The sequence below is a fragment of the Hydractinia symbiolongicarpus genome, chromosome 11 (genome assembly GCF_029227915.1).
Source record: "Hydractinia symbiolongicarpus strain clone_291-10 chromosome 11, HSymV2.1, whole genome shotgun sequence".
NCBI classification, from domain to species: Eukaryota; Metazoa; Cnidaria; class Hydrozoa; order Anthoathecata; family Hydractiniidae; genus Hydractinia; species Hydractinia symbiolongicarpus.
This window is the reverse complement of record NC_079885.1, coordinates 12,513,032-12,529,490: the sequence shown is the minus strand read 5'-3', so window position 1 is coordinate 12,529,490 and position 16,459 is coordinate 12,513,032. Positions and strand designations below refer to the sequence as shown.

General features: G+C 31.9%; 1 protein-coding gene across 1 annotated transcript in view; it reads right to left on the bottom strand.

Moving 5' to 3' along the window:
• LOC130614866 (protein fantom-like) overlaps positions 1-16,459 on the bottom strand; it is a 28,943-nt gene that overhangs the window by 6,856 nt on the left and 5,628 nt on the right. The window contains exons 9-33 of the mRNA XM_057436331.1: positions 16,402-16,449; positions 14,487-14,559; positions 14,178-14,248; positions 13,735-13,840; positions 12,478-12,552; positions 12,265-12,336; positions 12,013-12,086; positions 11,805-11,859; positions 10,917-11,001; positions 10,252-10,358; positions 9,750-9,800; positions 8,899-8,965; positions 8,402-8,520; positions 5,375-5,476; positions 5,197-5,265; positions 4,844-4,918; positions 4,343-4,458; positions 3,679-3,878; positions 3,351-3,430; positions 2,891-3,032; positions 2,461-2,615; positions 1,946-2,071; positions 1,611-1,706; positions 618-1,055; positions 39-138 (exon numbers count right to left, since the gene is read on the bottom strand). Of these exons, the coding sequence (XP_057292314.1) occupies positions 39-138; positions 618-1,055; positions 1,611-1,706; positions 1,946-2,071; positions 2,461-2,615; positions 2,891-3,032; positions 3,351-3,430; positions 3,679-3,878; positions 4,343-4,458; positions 4,844-4,918; positions 5,197-5,265; positions 5,375-5,476; positions 8,402-8,520; positions 8,899-8,965; positions 9,750-9,800; positions 10,252-10,358; positions 10,917-11,001; positions 11,805-11,859; positions 12,013-12,086; positions 12,265-12,336; positions 12,478-12,552; positions 13,735-13,840; positions 14,178-14,248; positions 14,487-14,559; positions 16,402-16,449 (2,702 nt within the window). The remainder of the gene's footprint in view (positions 1-38; positions 139-617; positions 1,056-1,610; positions 1,707-1,945; positions 2,072-2,460; positions 2,616-2,890; positions 3,033-3,350; positions 3,431-3,678; positions 3,879-4,342; positions 4,459-4,843; positions 4,919-5,196; positions 5,266-5,374; positions 5,477-8,401; positions 8,521-8,898; positions 8,966-9,749; positions 9,801-10,251; positions 10,359-10,916; positions 11,002-11,804; positions 11,860-12,012; positions 12,087-12,264; positions 12,337-12,477; positions 12,553-13,734; positions 13,841-14,177; positions 14,249-14,486; positions 14,560-16,401; positions 16,450-16,459) is intronic.

Sequence of the window (16,459 nt, the reverse complement as noted above, 5' to 3'; positions counted from 1 at the left end):
AAGCAAAACTAAACGTGACAAATGTACATAAAACCCACCTGATAACCTCTCTTCGAACATGGTGTCAGCAGCCTGGGGTAGTGGCGAAGGAGCTTCCACTGTACGGCGCAATTCTTCTTCTAAGAAGGCTTGATCACTCTAAATATGCGCGAAAAGACGCAAATAAAATCCAACAAATGTATTTCACTGGCAGCGCATATAATAACATTTCAGTTTTAGCTTTAAGTTTATGTGCAAGCATATTAGGCACTATCCAACGAAGTTCTTCGAGCAATAATCAAATTGTTGCTAACGTTTTATTTACATAAAGATGACAGAAACATATATGCAACCTTAAACGCAAATCTTTTGACATTTAAATATTTCATATTCTGAACCATTTTTTGGGGGAATAGGAATTATTTTTAACTGATTTGTCGTCTAAATGCTTCACAGGAGCGTATGTTTGAGTGCCCATGATTTCAGGTATTGACGACACTCAAATAATTTCTAGTATATGAATTTATGGCAGGAAGGAAGGGGAGTAAAGTATTAACGTTTAACGAAACGTCTGATTGACGTTTGGAGCACTTTTCGATTATTTTTACTTTTCTACACTAAAAAAAAACGCAACATACCTCGTTTCCAGTTTCCCTATCATCATCAGTATTTTTTTGGGATTCATCATGTATAACTGACTCCAGTTCATCTAAATTCATCGTCTTCATGTTTGTCTCATCTATGTTCTCCTTCAATTGTTTTCCCTTACCTTTGTTGGCGGACTCACTGCGAATTTCACTTATTTTATACAATTCTTTACTCGTGTTAGCCCTCTTGTCTTCTCTCTCAGACTGCATGTTAGTCTTGCTAACAATCTCATTTTGATACCTTGTGTTACGAGTGGGCCTATCCTTCTTTTTATCATACATTGGTTCCAGTACTGTTTCTTTGGACTCGTCACTGTACTCGCCAACAGAATGAGACTCAAATAACTTTCCGGCAGACACCATGGGTTGCATGGTACTTCGGCTGCCGGGTGTATAGACTGCATCATGATCAACTGCAGTAGTGACAGGCTAAAAATAAAAATACACCAACAGCTACAAATGTGACGAGATTTGAGATTGTTTTTAGTCGTTGTTGTATACCTTAACATAGTTTTTTGCATGGGTGTGAAACTCGGGACGTCGATTTATCTACGCCGAGTTGTCAAGAATGTAAAGAACTGAAAAGCCATAACAAAGAAGATGTCAGAAAAATCAAACGCGAATGATAACAAAGTGGTTTAACCGTTGGTGACGAATCACGTAGATCTACGATCAAAAACCTGGTAAAAATATCTCCACTATTATACCACAATAAATTATGAGCAGTAGATTGTCATGAAAAGTGTTTTACATAGAGGATGAATTGCGCTATCCAACGGTACAAACATGAACCATCTAAGTTTTTTCCTCGGCCACCAATGGCAACTCCAAATTTTGGAACGCTAATTATTGTTTTAGCAAGAAAAATGTTTTAAAAATGGTTGAGTATTCTATTAATAAGAAACAAACTGGTGCTGTTTGAAATAACATGAGAGCATGCGATTTGTGATAGTAGAGAGTAAAATTACACAGGTTACCACCTACCTTGGGATACGTTCGAACTTTCTTTGCACTGGCGGGTAGGTAAGTATACTCCCATTCCAAAGACACATCTATATATCCTGACACCTCATCTGAACGCTACACGAATATTTAGGACAGAATTTTTATATGTACATAAGAAATTATACCAGTACTTCATATACATTGATCATGTACACATGTTAATATTGTACGAGCGATAATGCAAGCTATTCAAACTAGCTTCAGCACACTACATATTACTACTGGACTACAATTTATGAGCGTACAGCTTTAAAAGGATTTTTAGTTTCAAATCAAATATAAGCAATCATAGCAACCAATAACAAATGAATTACATTTTTAAGTTGAAACTTTCCCTTCAATGGTTTATCATGGGTTAGTGTGATTAGTGGTACCATGGCAACACCGATATATGCTGTTGGTTCTGTGTCCAGGTCGTCGAACACGTAGATTTCCAAGTGCTAAAAGAGAACATTGAATTAATGTTTGGTAAAGCGTTATGTTCAACGGCGATTCCGAAGCTTGGTAACCAATTGGATACAATTATAGTGTTTTACAGAACTTGATATTAAATTATTTGGCATTTACTGAATTTATAGCATAAAATTAGATGGGGTTCTGTAGCATTTAAATGGTTAAGCTAGGAAAGGACTATACTACAGACGACTACAAATACTTACTGGAAAAATTCGTATGAAAGGAAGTTATTAACGTTTTCTGACACCGAAAAATACTAAATTTTATTGAACTTTAGAATTTACAAAATTAAATAAAAAAAACCCCGACTTTTTTGCCTCCTGCTTAAGTTTCATTTGTAATATATTCCCCACATGTAAAAATTAAAACTTACAGAATTTTTTAAATAATTATCCAGTTCTTCCGTCATTGGAACGGGATATACTCTATAGTCATGGAATTGTGGAGAATTAGAATTTTTTACAATTTCTGTATCATGATCAGGAAAATCGTAGAATTTGTAAACACAATATGAGCATGGTTGCACGTCTAAAATCGAAACGAAAAGAATTAAGCTCAATAAATTAGCAGTGAGCTTGAACAGGGTAAAAAACAGCAACTTTAACAATGACAACGTCGAAAAGCAATGACAAAAACAACGGCGACGAAAACAAGGACAGATGACAACAACGTAAAAACGTTACGATTCCCAAAAGTCGATGCAGAATTACTCCAGGTTAACATGTAGTAGCGAAGCCTAAAGTTAACGAAACACTCTCTATTGTAAGTGTTTTTCCAAAATATAATGAGGGAGACGAACATACCTTTTATATTATTTAGATTTAAACATTGATGGAGGGTGACTTTAAGTTCGTTTATTCCAGAGTCTTTCAAAGACTGTTTGGTTGGATGTTCAAGCTTTTTTAAATCGTTTGATGTAATATAACCAAGTGCTTTCGTACGTTCCTAAAAAAAGACAATGATCTAAATTTTTCTTCCGTGAAAAACATGAGTCATTGTATTGACCAATGTCAATAAACAAAAGGACGATGCATATTCGCCATGTTTACCAATCAGCCATACGCCTGAATAATAACCAATCAGACGCGATAATTTAACAATGATATCTAGCTTAAACAATTTAACAGATTTCAAGAAACGAGATTTTGAATCCTACGTACAAAATCGTTGCCTCTTTTTTATTTTCATCAAATCATGGAGATGCATTCGTACAAAAAACGTTGCAGTATCATATTATCTCTGCCGCTGTTCTTTATGCCCTACCTTGTATAACCTGAGAGCTTGCTCCATAGGAACACGCAGCCGCAGCCAGTATTCAACCGACACGATTTCTTTGTCGTTTTCTACAAGAAGAGAGGTGAGGGATAAAACACAAATGTGTTATCTATCTCTATCTATCTCACGCTGTAAGATGTTGATCAAACACAGCGAGACACTGAAAAGAGGATAGCCTACAACATGAATTAACGCTTCATCTCACTGTTCAATATTTGTTGAGTGCGACAAATCCGTCACTAAAAACTACTGACTTACAAAGGCTGACCAAATTATTCCCAAGAATTATTTTGATTGCTAAACTCACAACACATACCGAATAACACAACTTTCCCATGCAACCTTCCGTGACTTTTATCCATGAGTTCGTTGAATTTAATGGTAGCTTTGGCGATAGTTTGGTATTCCGTTCCAAAGGATTGATGAAATTCTAACAACATCGTTTCCTTTTGAAGATAGTGTAAAAAGAAATCGTCGACTTGAACAACGTATTGCGACGTATGATTGAAGTTTGGTCTAAATCAAACAAAACAAACAATCAATCAATGAAACAAAAAAACAAAAACGAATGAATGGATAAATGAATGAATGAATGAATGAATGAATACAGCAGTGGTCAGAAAATCTGTTTAAGAGGTTTTCATTTCAGATATAATTTTTCAGCTGTTTCGCTGAATTGATATATACATCTTTTAATTTGTCACAAAATCAGGTGGTTTTAATGAATTCCTATTCTGCAGGGAATACGATAGAGAGCATGGCTTTTGAAGTGCGGATAGAATCATAACACACAGAACTAATACTCTACAAAAACCAAACATGCATATATACATGCTTTGTAGATGTCATCCCTTAAGTGTTAAAATTATGTGGAACTACAAACAATAAATTATTTCAAGATAATACTACGAGGTAATTTAGTTTGAGAAAATAGCATTTAACGTCTTTAAAAACATATTTGGCATGGAGTATCCTTTTACCTTGAACCCTGTGCCACTGGTGTAGCTTGTAGTTCATATTCAAAGAATTCAAAACTGATAAAAGTCATCGGCTCTGCTCCATTAAATCTCTCCAAACCATTTTTAGTTATGTTGATCTAACGTAAAAAAAAAAAAAAATCAGTTAGCTTTCAACACAATGAAGTGAACATCTTTCTTGCATGTAAACGAAGTATCGAAAGTATCGTAATAAATTATTAATCAAAAAGTAAGATACATAACTTGAAACAGCTATTCTAAATCAACTGGAGAATTATCAGCTGATTTTTTATGAAATATTGTTACGCATATATTCTCACTACATGTACAAAAATAACAAGACACAAGAATATAATTTTGTATGTATCTCCTTGAGAAATATTTTCTTACTGATGATTGATATATAGATACATTCGAGACATATCAAAAAACTATTTTTTGGTGCAGCCTCCAGATGACAAGACTGTAATAAATAAGGGAATTAAAAGAATAAATGAAGCCAACCTGGCCTATATGTATTTCAAAAATATTTTGTCCTCTTTCCAATTTAACGGTAGGGTCCTCATCTACCTCAGTGATCTAAGGAATAAATAATAACTTGAGGAGTTATTGTAGATAGAAATCATCTTTAAAAATGAAGAATCAAGGGGGTGTGCTAATCTAATGTCTAATTAGTAAAATTGACGAGCCACACGATTTTTCACTTGTGCATGTAGAAGACAAGTTGCCACAAAATCCTAACTCAAAATTTGAAACGAAAATGTTTTTCCCCAACTAACTGAAAAAAGCAGGAAAAAGAGTTTTCAGATTTATTTGATTTTGTTGTTTTTAGAATGCAAGATGTTCAAATTGCAGACCTCATCTTCTGGTTTGATTTTAAACTGTTTTGTTCCATATGCAACATCGCGTAACTGAGATTCCAATTTCTATAATAAAAAATACTAAAGTATTCACAACCAACATTATTTAACAAAATACTTATCTAAAAACGTTGTAAAAATTCGTTAATGCGTTGAGCTCAATAAAACGACCTACTTTGATGCGTTCAGCTCGAATATCAAGCAGTTGTGCATATTCATGCACTCTCGTGTCTGACTCTCGTTTGAGTTCTTCCATCTTTTTGGTAGTTAACCCAACCTTAAAAAAACAAAGTAGAACACAATATTGTACAATCACAAGAAGAAAAGTTTATTATCGAATTTAGAACAGTTCAAAACTGAGTCAGATTCCGAGGTGCAGCACCGGTACATTTGCACGAGCAAAATTTGTACAAAACTTTTTAAGGCGTATGTCATTATGTCAGTATTTTGTTAAAAAGAAGATGAGTTGCATCTCATCATATCTCCACAAAAATAAAGCGTGTGACGTGTTCTATCCTTTCACCCTCCAAATGCAACAAATAATAGATCGGTATCGGCTTTATTTTTTTGCATCCCTTAAATTGTTGCAAGTGTGCATCTCTCAACATTTTCTGGTGTAAGTTCTAGTGCAGTCAAGCTGGTGCAAAATTCTAATTTATCTATTGAACACTTGGGATCAATATTCAGGTAATTTTCAAAACAGAATGAACGCTTGAGACTCCGACGAAGGAGATGATTGTTGTTTAGCTTTGCAAATGTTATAAGTTAACTGGAATATTCTACTTACAATTATGCAAAATGTTCTTTATTTATAGCTTTATCAAAAGTTTTCGGATTAATTTTGTAACGAAAATGTATAATCAAATATTTCATACTATTGCTTACTATAGCTAGCTTTTTCATGTCATAGCCAGATATTTTTACTTTTTCCTCCATCCTAGCTAGCTGGCTAGCCACTTTCCACAAATTCCCTAAATTTGCGCTACTAAAAAGTTGTGTAATGTGTCAATACCCTTTTTGTTTGTAACAAATCTGTTTTTAAAAATAATCAAAATTATTTTGTGGAAATGCTTTTTTTTACAAAAAAAACGATGCACTGGAAGTTGACATATTTGCTATATTGAATGCAAATCTACCCTGTTTTATGACTTATTTTTTTAATTTATGTCGTCAGCATTAGATTACGGAAAAAAACTAATTGGCTAAACCGTAGTAGCCATGAAGTTAACATTAAAAATAATTTTGCATTGGCTACACTTTCTCAATTTTACAATTTAGGCATTTTGAAGAAGGTCGACCTACATAATAACAACCGGCAAACATTCAAAGCAGCTCTTCTATGGTCTAAAAATTATGCTAAGAAAATTACGCACAAAATGGAACATTCATCATATTTTAGGCCACATAATTAAGGTTGGTCCATCATGAATTTCCGATACCATCCCTTCTAAAAATATGTTCCTGTATTTATCAATTATTTGATCAATTTAGTTTTTGGTTAATATTTTTTGTGTTGTTAAACATCCAAAACAAGTTGACTTAGTTAATTTTACAGAGAAAGAGACTTTTTTATTAGGAGTAAGGTCATATCTAGAATTTATTTGTATTTTATTTTTCAATGTGACTAATCATTTACTTAATATTTTCAATATACATTTCCCATAAAATGGACTACACAACATGAATTGTAAGAGAAATAGCATTGCAAATATGCAGCAACCATGGTGAACAAAAAATGAGAAAGGAGTAATCTAAGGGAAGTATGTGTTTTTTAGAGAAAAATTTTTTAGGTTACAGGAAAATTTGCAAAAGTTTATTAGCGCAGAATGTAAAAATTTTGCGGTAAAGTGGAATTGCAAACTGTTTTTCCACAAACACCATATTCCCTAAAGGTAGTGTTTTTAATACAATAGTTTTAAAACTAGCCTCGAATAACTGTTGAGCATGCTGAGGAGTTTGATGTGTACGAATGTTTTATACTGTTTTGTTGTTTTATAGAAGTTGATAAGAAATGTTCTTTCTAGAACTGCAAGTTCTTTTCTTGATATAAATATAAGACGATTATAAACACCTGGGTTCAGAAACAGCAAGCTCGCTTATCTATTTAAACTTTTTGAAGAGATATAAAAATATTGTCTTTGTGTTGTTACATAATAAAAATTTTCTGCAAATTGATTATATTGGTACAATAGAAAAAAATTTTTAGAGAAGTTTTTTTACACGTGTAGCTGTCCTGGTAGTACATGCGTGCAATTATCGCAAAGCAACCATACAGAATTTATTTTTAAAGCTATTGTAGGGCATACCACCGTGACTTAAAAATACCTAATGCAAAAAATAAGCAATTTGAAGTAAAAGTAACAACTTTGTTAACTCGGCTGCACAAGTTCAGGAGCTGAATTTTGAGCCATTTTAACTGCTCTAGGTGTTACAGGTTGTCGTATGTAACCACGCTTACTCTCAGTTGTCCTAACAGGTAATTTAGCTTCCTTAAAGCTTTCTTGCATCACTCATAAAAAAATCCCAAATCCGGCGCTACAAAAACTGTAGTGTTATCGGCCACAATAAATTTTTTTGCCTGTATATAACTCTCTAATTATTTGATTCCTCAAATATTTAGGCATTTTTAGAACATTTATTAACAAAATGAGTATAAATTAAGTTAATTTTAGAAAAAAATATTAAAAAGTTTCTCATGACTGTCTTTCCCACGAAAATATTGAACGTTGTGTTGTGTTTTGATACACCGAATAACATTATTCCATCTTAAAGCTTGTCAACTTTATTCCTTGAAAATAACATTGGGCTATTTGGGGGCTCCTCAATGCAGACGAGGGCTGTTTTTCCCCAACCCCCTGTGTAATTTCTTAAGTTCAAGTTCAATAGACACGAAACTTAGCGCAAGTGTTGCTCAGACTTTAAGTAACAACTTGGTTAAAAAAATGCTGATATCAGCATCTTTGCTAATGATGTCATCAAATTTGATGAAAGTGGTAAAATTAGCTTAAATTTGAGATTAAATTTGGCATCTCTTTGAAGAAAATTAAAGCTAAATAACAGCTATGAAAAGTAACAAAATATCGTGTAACTGTAATCCAATTCAATATGCTTGATTAATGTGATTTAGGTAGACATGAAAAGGTGAATTATTTGTTCAGAGCTGGACACACAAACAAACACGTATCATATTTGGTTTAGTTACCTCTTTCTGATAGTCTTTATTGATATTATGTTGCAAAAGTAACATACTTCTCGTCTTCTCCAGTTCATTAATTGTTTCAGCATGTGCTGCTTGAAGTTCTTGCATTCGCTTTTGCACATCTTAAAAAATTGAAAATATGAAAAAAAAACCAGAATGTTTTGCACCAAAATTCATGCAAAGTGGGTCACTAATTACTTTGTTATGACTAAACTCAAATAATCAGATCAATGACACAATAACTATTGTCATAACAGGAGTAAATATTGCATAAAACAAGTACTGAATATATGAAACTAAATTTTAAAAGAAATATATTTCCTATTACAGACAACGCTTTATCCTTGGAACATAAGACATTAAGTTATTCTCTGTACGTATTCTTACAGAAAACATTTTCATTTTATTTCTTAGATTTCTTTTCTTTTGGTTAATCTTTTAAAACTAGTCCAAAAATATAAAAATAAAAAATCTGGTTTGCAAAACAAAATACTACTAACCTTGGTTGATTTCTTCATCAACTTTTTCAAGAAAATTAAGATCTTGACTCGCTCTTTCCTTTCTTGTCTATGGTTAGAAGTTCATAAAAAACAAAAAGTTTCACAAATTTTGATGAGTCTGGAGGTTTTTTACATCAGAACTTTTTGTCTCAAGAAACTTAGATTTTAAAGAAGATAATGGAATTAAAATGTGTCAAAAAAGCAACAGACATCTTTTTTAGGAATGTTTAGTTCTGGATTAAGTTAAGAGCACACAATGAAAAACCAAACTGTAATGTACATAAACTGATCATAAATATACGGAGTAAACTGCTTCCACAAAGAAATTGGTTAACTGAATTTTAAGGATACTGTAAGGTTTTTTTTGAAAATAAATTTGAAAACAATTTTTTTAATAACTTTGTTCCCAGTAATTTAAGGACTGGAACTTGCTTTGTCTTTTATTATTTTTTTTCTCATTGTGTTAAAACGGAAAAAAAATCAGAAAATTCTTTTGTACCTAACTGTATTTATTTGACTTTTCCATGTTTTTTTTACTTTCATAAAAATAAAAATTCTTAAGGAAATTCCTGCTTATAACAATCATACTAAAAGTATTATTAGTAAAAATTTTTACACTCGAATCAGGTTCATGCTGAGATTTGGCACTGTTCCATCTACAGATTACAAATAATCAAGATTAATCTTAGAGGTCAAAAATATAACCTGTTAGAAATGGCATCTTAATAAGTGTAAAGTGTAAACACAGACTGAGGAAACTTGCAAAAACTTTTATAAAAATAGCAGATGAGGAAAACTTGAAAGTTAGTCAGGACATGATTTTTAATCAGGACATGATTTTTAATAGTTACTTTGATGATTAGCAACGCTTCTTGTATCTCTTCGAAATCTGTAACACTCTCCTAAAAATGTGAAAACACTGTCAATCAACCATAACATTGCTACAGAATTTTTATGAGCCTGAAGTGGTAAAGTAAAGTCTATAAAAATTATTCGAATCAACGCTTTTGTTAATGCATGGACTATTTGGATATAAGTGTCGTTTCACACACTCAAACATACCAGTAATATTACAAATTTTTCAATTCCAAACATTACAATTTTTTCAATCAATCAAAGACCATTCAAAATTAAAGATATTCAGGATTACTGGAATGAATATAAAAATATCCAGCTTTCAAATGTAAAAATGTTGACCTCAAGAGATTCCCTGGAAAAAAAATTTAATGTGGATACAAAACAACCACACAGTTGCGGGTGCCTATTCTCTAAAACTCTAAAATTTATTCAACTGTTAAAAAAAAAACCATAAGAAACATGTGGGGCAGTAAGCAAGTTTGTAACAAAACATACACTGGTGAAAAACTTTAGTTTTTCTGTCAAGTCATCGTGTTTCTCCTTTAATGCATAGTATTGAACTTGTAATTCACGATATTGTTTTTGAGAGCTGTCAGATACATCTGTAAAATGAAAACAAACAAACAAAAAATATGTTTTTGGTGTAATCTGCTCAATACTACATTGACACAATGGATCAGGTTTCCATAGGTTCTGTAAACACTAAATGGAATGAGTTTTTGAAGCCAGAATGAAACGAAACAAAACAGAAAAATGCGGAAGTTGTGCAACTTGAATAATCAGTTTGCCTTAATAACAGTCATCAGGAACAAGTACCAAAAGCAAACTACTTGCAATTACAGAAGATCCTGTTTATTTTGGTTAGAAAATATAAAGTGTGTGATAGAACGAAAGTGACAATGATGGCTTGCAAGTTGCTTATAAGCAAATACTTATCTAAAAATCAGGATGAAATTGTTTTTTTAAAAAAAATATATATATCCTCAACCGCTTGGGAAAAAAACCTTACCACATACTTGTAATGTTTTTGTTGTTGATTTTTGGAGGTAAAAAAGATGATGACGAAAACCATTTTGTTGCACAACAGAAAATCAATTTAACTTTCTCTTATACAAAATTAAAGTGGCAAATATTAAATATGCATACAAAGAACTCTATACCTCTTTCACTAGTTAACCGATCAAGCACTACATTCTTTTCTGTAACATCAGCCTTTATGGTAGCTTCTAGCTGTGCAATTTTAATCTATACAAAAAAATGATGATAAAGAAATTTTTCTTAAAGAAACAATAGACCCTTAGAGTGTAAATTTCTCAAAAGATTTTTTTGCAGATGTAACTCAATGCTAAGTTTTCTGCAAGTTTTAGAAAAAAAAAATCACATAAAAGTTAATATTTTGCAGAATAAAACAAGGAAAAAATATTTCTTCATATTATTATCTTTAACAAATGTATTGTTTTTTAGACATCTATGCTCTGTATAGCAATTAAAGGCTTTAAAATTGAACTGTGAAGTTACTGCGAAAAATATTCAGTAAATATGGAAAGGTTCAACATGACAAAAAAACATTATTATTTTCATTTGTACATTTTAAAACCATGTTTTACATACAATACAAATCATAAATTATTCACCAGGATGAAATTGTAATGCAAAAATTTTTCACAGGTACCAGAAAGAAATGTTCCAATTGTTTTTTCTCCAAACAAGAAAATTGGTCAATACACTGTATGTTTGCTTTGGTAAATTCCTCCATTTCGTCCAAAACTAACATTTCTTTAAAAGAAAAAAAGGGTGGAGGGAAGTTACCAAAGCTTTAACTAAGAAGGGTGTTTCTATGTTTAGAATTTATTTTTTAATCCAGTTTTTTTCACAGAACCTTTTTTCTTACATAGTCGTAGAGAATTCACAAATTATATAATTTTTTTAAAAAAAGTGGCATGTGAAGGAGATATTTTGAAATTAGGGTCTACAAAGTAGAATTAGACATATAAAATTTTTGAATTTTCCGTTAAAACTATTCTAAGAAAAAACAAAACAAAACAAACCTGGTATTGTTTTTCCTTTGCACGGTGCTCTCGTTCACGTTCAGCATCAAAAGTACTAAATAATATATATATGCAATCCAATATATAAAAATTCCTCAATGCAAAATCTTAGCAGAAGATGTACAACACATTTTTGTACTGAAACATTATACTCAAAGATACAGAATGGCATTGAAAAGTTCAGCAAAAAAGTTGCAAATGAACATACCTACTAAGCAACTTCTCGTGAGCTTCTTTCAGTAACTGTACTTCTGCTTTCAAGTCTGTTATTTGTTCTTCTTTCTAGAACAAACAAAAAAAGCAGACAAGAACATAAAATTAGTGAAATATGTTCAATAAATTGGTCCTGTTTAAAGTAAACAAAATCATGTCAGGCTAAAGAAAAATGAAAAACGTAAAAGAATCTGTAATTTCTTTTACTTGTTTTTTTTTTCGAAAAAATAACCTTTTTCTATTCTACCTGTGCTAATGTACGCTGAGAGATGTTTCCATGCTTCAGATCATTTTGTAAATTAGTATTTTTGACTTGCTCCTAAAACCACAGCAAAGCTATTTCAATTAACATTATGCTGCTGTAGAGGTTTTAAAATATCTTGAGATCTCTCAAACTAATCCCAAGACCAGGATTGATTTTAAAAAACTTAACAGAAATTTCCTTTGTTATTTTACATACTTCTTTTAGTTTTGATGCTAGCTTCTCCAATTCTTGGAGTGACTGCTCATGGCTTGACTTTACTTTATTCAGTAGCTGTGAAAAAAACACAAAAAAACATAGCTTCTAACAGACACAATCTAAGGAAATTCTTTCTGTAACATATTATAAACATCAAAGCTAGATGACTGCATGTATACAAGGCATGTATGAAAAATACATTTCATATTGCCAACCATTTACTCATTGCTTTGCATGACTGCATTACTAGTTTATTCAAAAACTATGCTTCATTAGATATTTGGTGGCACAGGATAGTAAACTGGAATTTCAAGGACTAGATATTTAAGAAGTTTTCCTACTCTTGACAAAAGATCAAACAGTTGGCATACTGTGAAGTGCATGCTGCACTTACACTTTTTTTTTTTTTATTAAACAATATTTTTACAGAATAGTCTTGAACAAAATAAAATAAAAACATAGAAAAAATACTTTTGGTAAAAGGGCTTCAAATGCACATAATATTTGTGGAAATGACCAATTTTTAACTAAAGATAGTGGAACAGTACTAATTGGTCAGCACCCTGCAGCTTGTAGACTATAAAAGTTCTACTTTGGCAGGTGCATAGGTCAAGTAAGGGGCTGGCGACAAAAGAGGTTTATCACAAGGTTTCCCACCCCACCCTAACTCCCCTCCATTTTGTTGAAACATGCAACTATAAACGCTGTTGTGTCGGTAACACCTGTTATAACAAGCTGGGTTTTTCCTAGTGCTGAAAATGAGTCTGAGCAAAATATGGCAACAAATACATCAAAAAAACCCAAAAACCTTTTAACAAATTGGAAAGCGTTTTTTAAAAAAATGAAGCAAAGTGAGTGAGCTCTGAATGAGAGCAAATTGACCACAATGCTTTTGGTGGGAATTTTTGTTGTTGTTGAGGGAAGGAAGTCAAGTCAAATCCCAATATTTTCTTAACTGTTTGTCAAAAAGCACATGATCCTATACATTACTTTAATCAGGTTCCAAAGCGATACAAAATAAAGGCAACAGGTAAAGCAATTTAATCAGAAAAAATTGTATCTGGATTGCTCAGATCAGCATTTTTTCTGTAAATGGTCACCTACCAAATCAAGTGAATGTTTTCATATCCGATCTACTAGTAATTGATTAATTGTTGCATATTACATGTCACATTGTGTCACTTGTGAAGCTGAAACCAGCTATAGTATATTATTTTTATAATTTCTTTTTGACACTAAAGTGTTTTAGCACTGTACCTCTTCTAAATTTTGATATTTTCCTTGAAAACTTTGAAGTTTTGCCACTTTATCTTTCACTTCTCTTTGAAGTTTTATCAATTCAACATTTTCTTGTATAGACGATCTAAAAATAATAAATACATAGATCAGAGCCTGACTTAGGAAATCATGAAACATTCTAAAAAATAAATTCAACATCAACAGGAAGAAAAACATTTATGGTTAAAGAGGGGGAGAGGATTGGTCATCGTTTTCCATTGCTTGAAACTGTTAGGTTCAGTTTTCAAATTACCAATGTGACTTAAAAAGTAATATTTTTTACTTTTGGTACTTGAAATAATATTAGTATTAATATTAAAAATCATCAACACATTGTATATCAGGTAAAAAACTTCTTCACCATTAATTGAACCAAAAGAATATAAAATACTATTATTTTGAGATATAATAATGAAAGTTACCTTTGGTTGCCAGAAACCTGTTTTCTTAATTTTTGCAAATCTTCTTCATGTTCAACTTCTTTTTGATGAATCTAAATACACAGCCAAATTATGTAGAAATAACAAGTTCATTATAATATAATGCTGAGAAATACAAGTCTGAAAAAGCTTGGTTAAAAAAATTAACAGGTTTCATCCAGAGCTGTCTTGAATGCACATTCTAAAGGTAGAATGTTAAATGCACATTCTGAAGGGAAGAGTTCAGATTTTTTGTCTGTATTTAAAATGAAAATTTGCATTAACTGGAAATTAAAGAGGTTATTTACACACCTGTTCATGTAAAAAATCTATTTTATTTTCATAATGACCAAGCTGTTCTTGAAGATGAGAGACTAGATCTTCACTAAAGGTAAAAAACTTTTTTTAAAAGATATGAAACAAAAACAAATAAACTTGCGCAGTGTGTGTATTAAAATAAAGTCTTAAGCATTGAACACATACTACCATGGAAAACAAATATGATAGCAAAATGGATTTCTTGCCACTGGTATTTTTGAGCACTAATATTTTGGTGATAGTTTACTTTCAGGGGAAAAACTTGTACTAGTAGTCCTAAACAATTCTTCACTTGGCACTATATTGCTTGTGTTCTGCCTTTAATATGACATTTTTACTGCTATTATTAAAAATTCAGATTTTACAAATGCATTCCATGTAATTATAAGGACATTAGAAGGATTTGTCGGAGAATTTTAAGCTTAACTCCCACTTAGAAAAAGTAATTGAAAATCAACTCTAAGTTTTGTACTAATTACAAAAATAATATTATTTTATACTTGTTTTGATTTGTTTGAATATTAGCAAAATATTAGCTAGCCACCATCTTGGTTCATGAATGTAAATAAACTCTCTTGCAGGAGGGCTTGTGTCAATTCCTGGTTGATAATTTCGCTGAACAAGATTTTATATATACAACGCAGTTACATATATACCATGTGGTTGTTTTCTTTTGTTTCTTAATATTTGCAACAGATACTGAAAATGATCTTAAAAGAGGTACTGAGTATGAGTAATAACTTGTTTTACTACTTTTCTCACAGAAAAGTCTGCAAAATTGTAAAATGTACAGCAATGCCCACATAGAGTTTTTGTTGTTTACAGTTTGACTGGCCAAGTGTTTTTGATTCAGAAAGTCAGTAAAGAACTTCCCTTATCGCTAGACTATTGGCAGTGTTCATCATCACGAACAAGTGAGTAAACAAACAAAGGATGGGTGCAAGCTAAAACACCTAAGTTGTAGTATGGGCCAGGTTTTCGGCCCAGCACATGGATTCTGTGACACAAAAAATAAGTAGAAAAAGTAATATAAAAAAAACAGAAGAAACAAGTAGGCGTTTCATCCATAATATCAAAGGAATTTTGCATGCCCTGTGATCGAGGTTGAAATTCATGCAAATGCACAGGTGGACGGTACAACAAGCACAAAAAAGCGTGCAGAGCAAAAAAAAGCCTGTAAATTCCTGCATCGTACCAATATAAGAAAACGCTGACCGAAATTTGTGCAACACTTATGCTCAACCACAAGGACTCTGGAACTGAGATTAAAAATTGCCACGGGCTTTTTGACAGCGTTTATCAAAATATTTGGTGAAAGTGTTCATCTTAAAACTTATTTTGGAAGAGCATCTACTCTGTTAAACAATACACGCACAACCTTGTCCCCAGGGGTTCTTGCATTTTTGACATTGAGGCTGGGCGCTAACAATGAGGATGGTCCACGTTTTGCAGCAACATGTTCAAGGGGCCTGTTTTTGCCATCCAGGAGATAATGTCAAAGTGAGTTTAACACGAAAAAACACAAAATAGTGGCTTTCTACGAGGAAGCATATTGAAAAAGACAAGAAAATATGGTTTTATATTTGCTTTATTATTTCACATTTTACTTAATAAATGCTAAATTACTAATTCTCAACATAAACTCAATATAAAAAGGATAAAATATAGTTTTTTTGAAGTGGGAGGTAAGCTTTAAGGTTGAAAGAAAGCCTGATAAAATTCAAGTCAAACAACACTGCATAATGCAGTAATGCAATCCCTACAAAACAAAATGGTGGAGTTAACACACTTGCAGTTTTAACTCTGAACTATTAACTTAACTTTCCAAACTGAAAATTCTAAAAATATAATCTCATTTAAAAAAAGTTACCAAATAAGTTATAATAATTCATATATAATGTGTACATACAGTTCTTGTTTTTCTAATCTTGCTTCTTCCAATAAACTGTGACCATATCTATATTGAG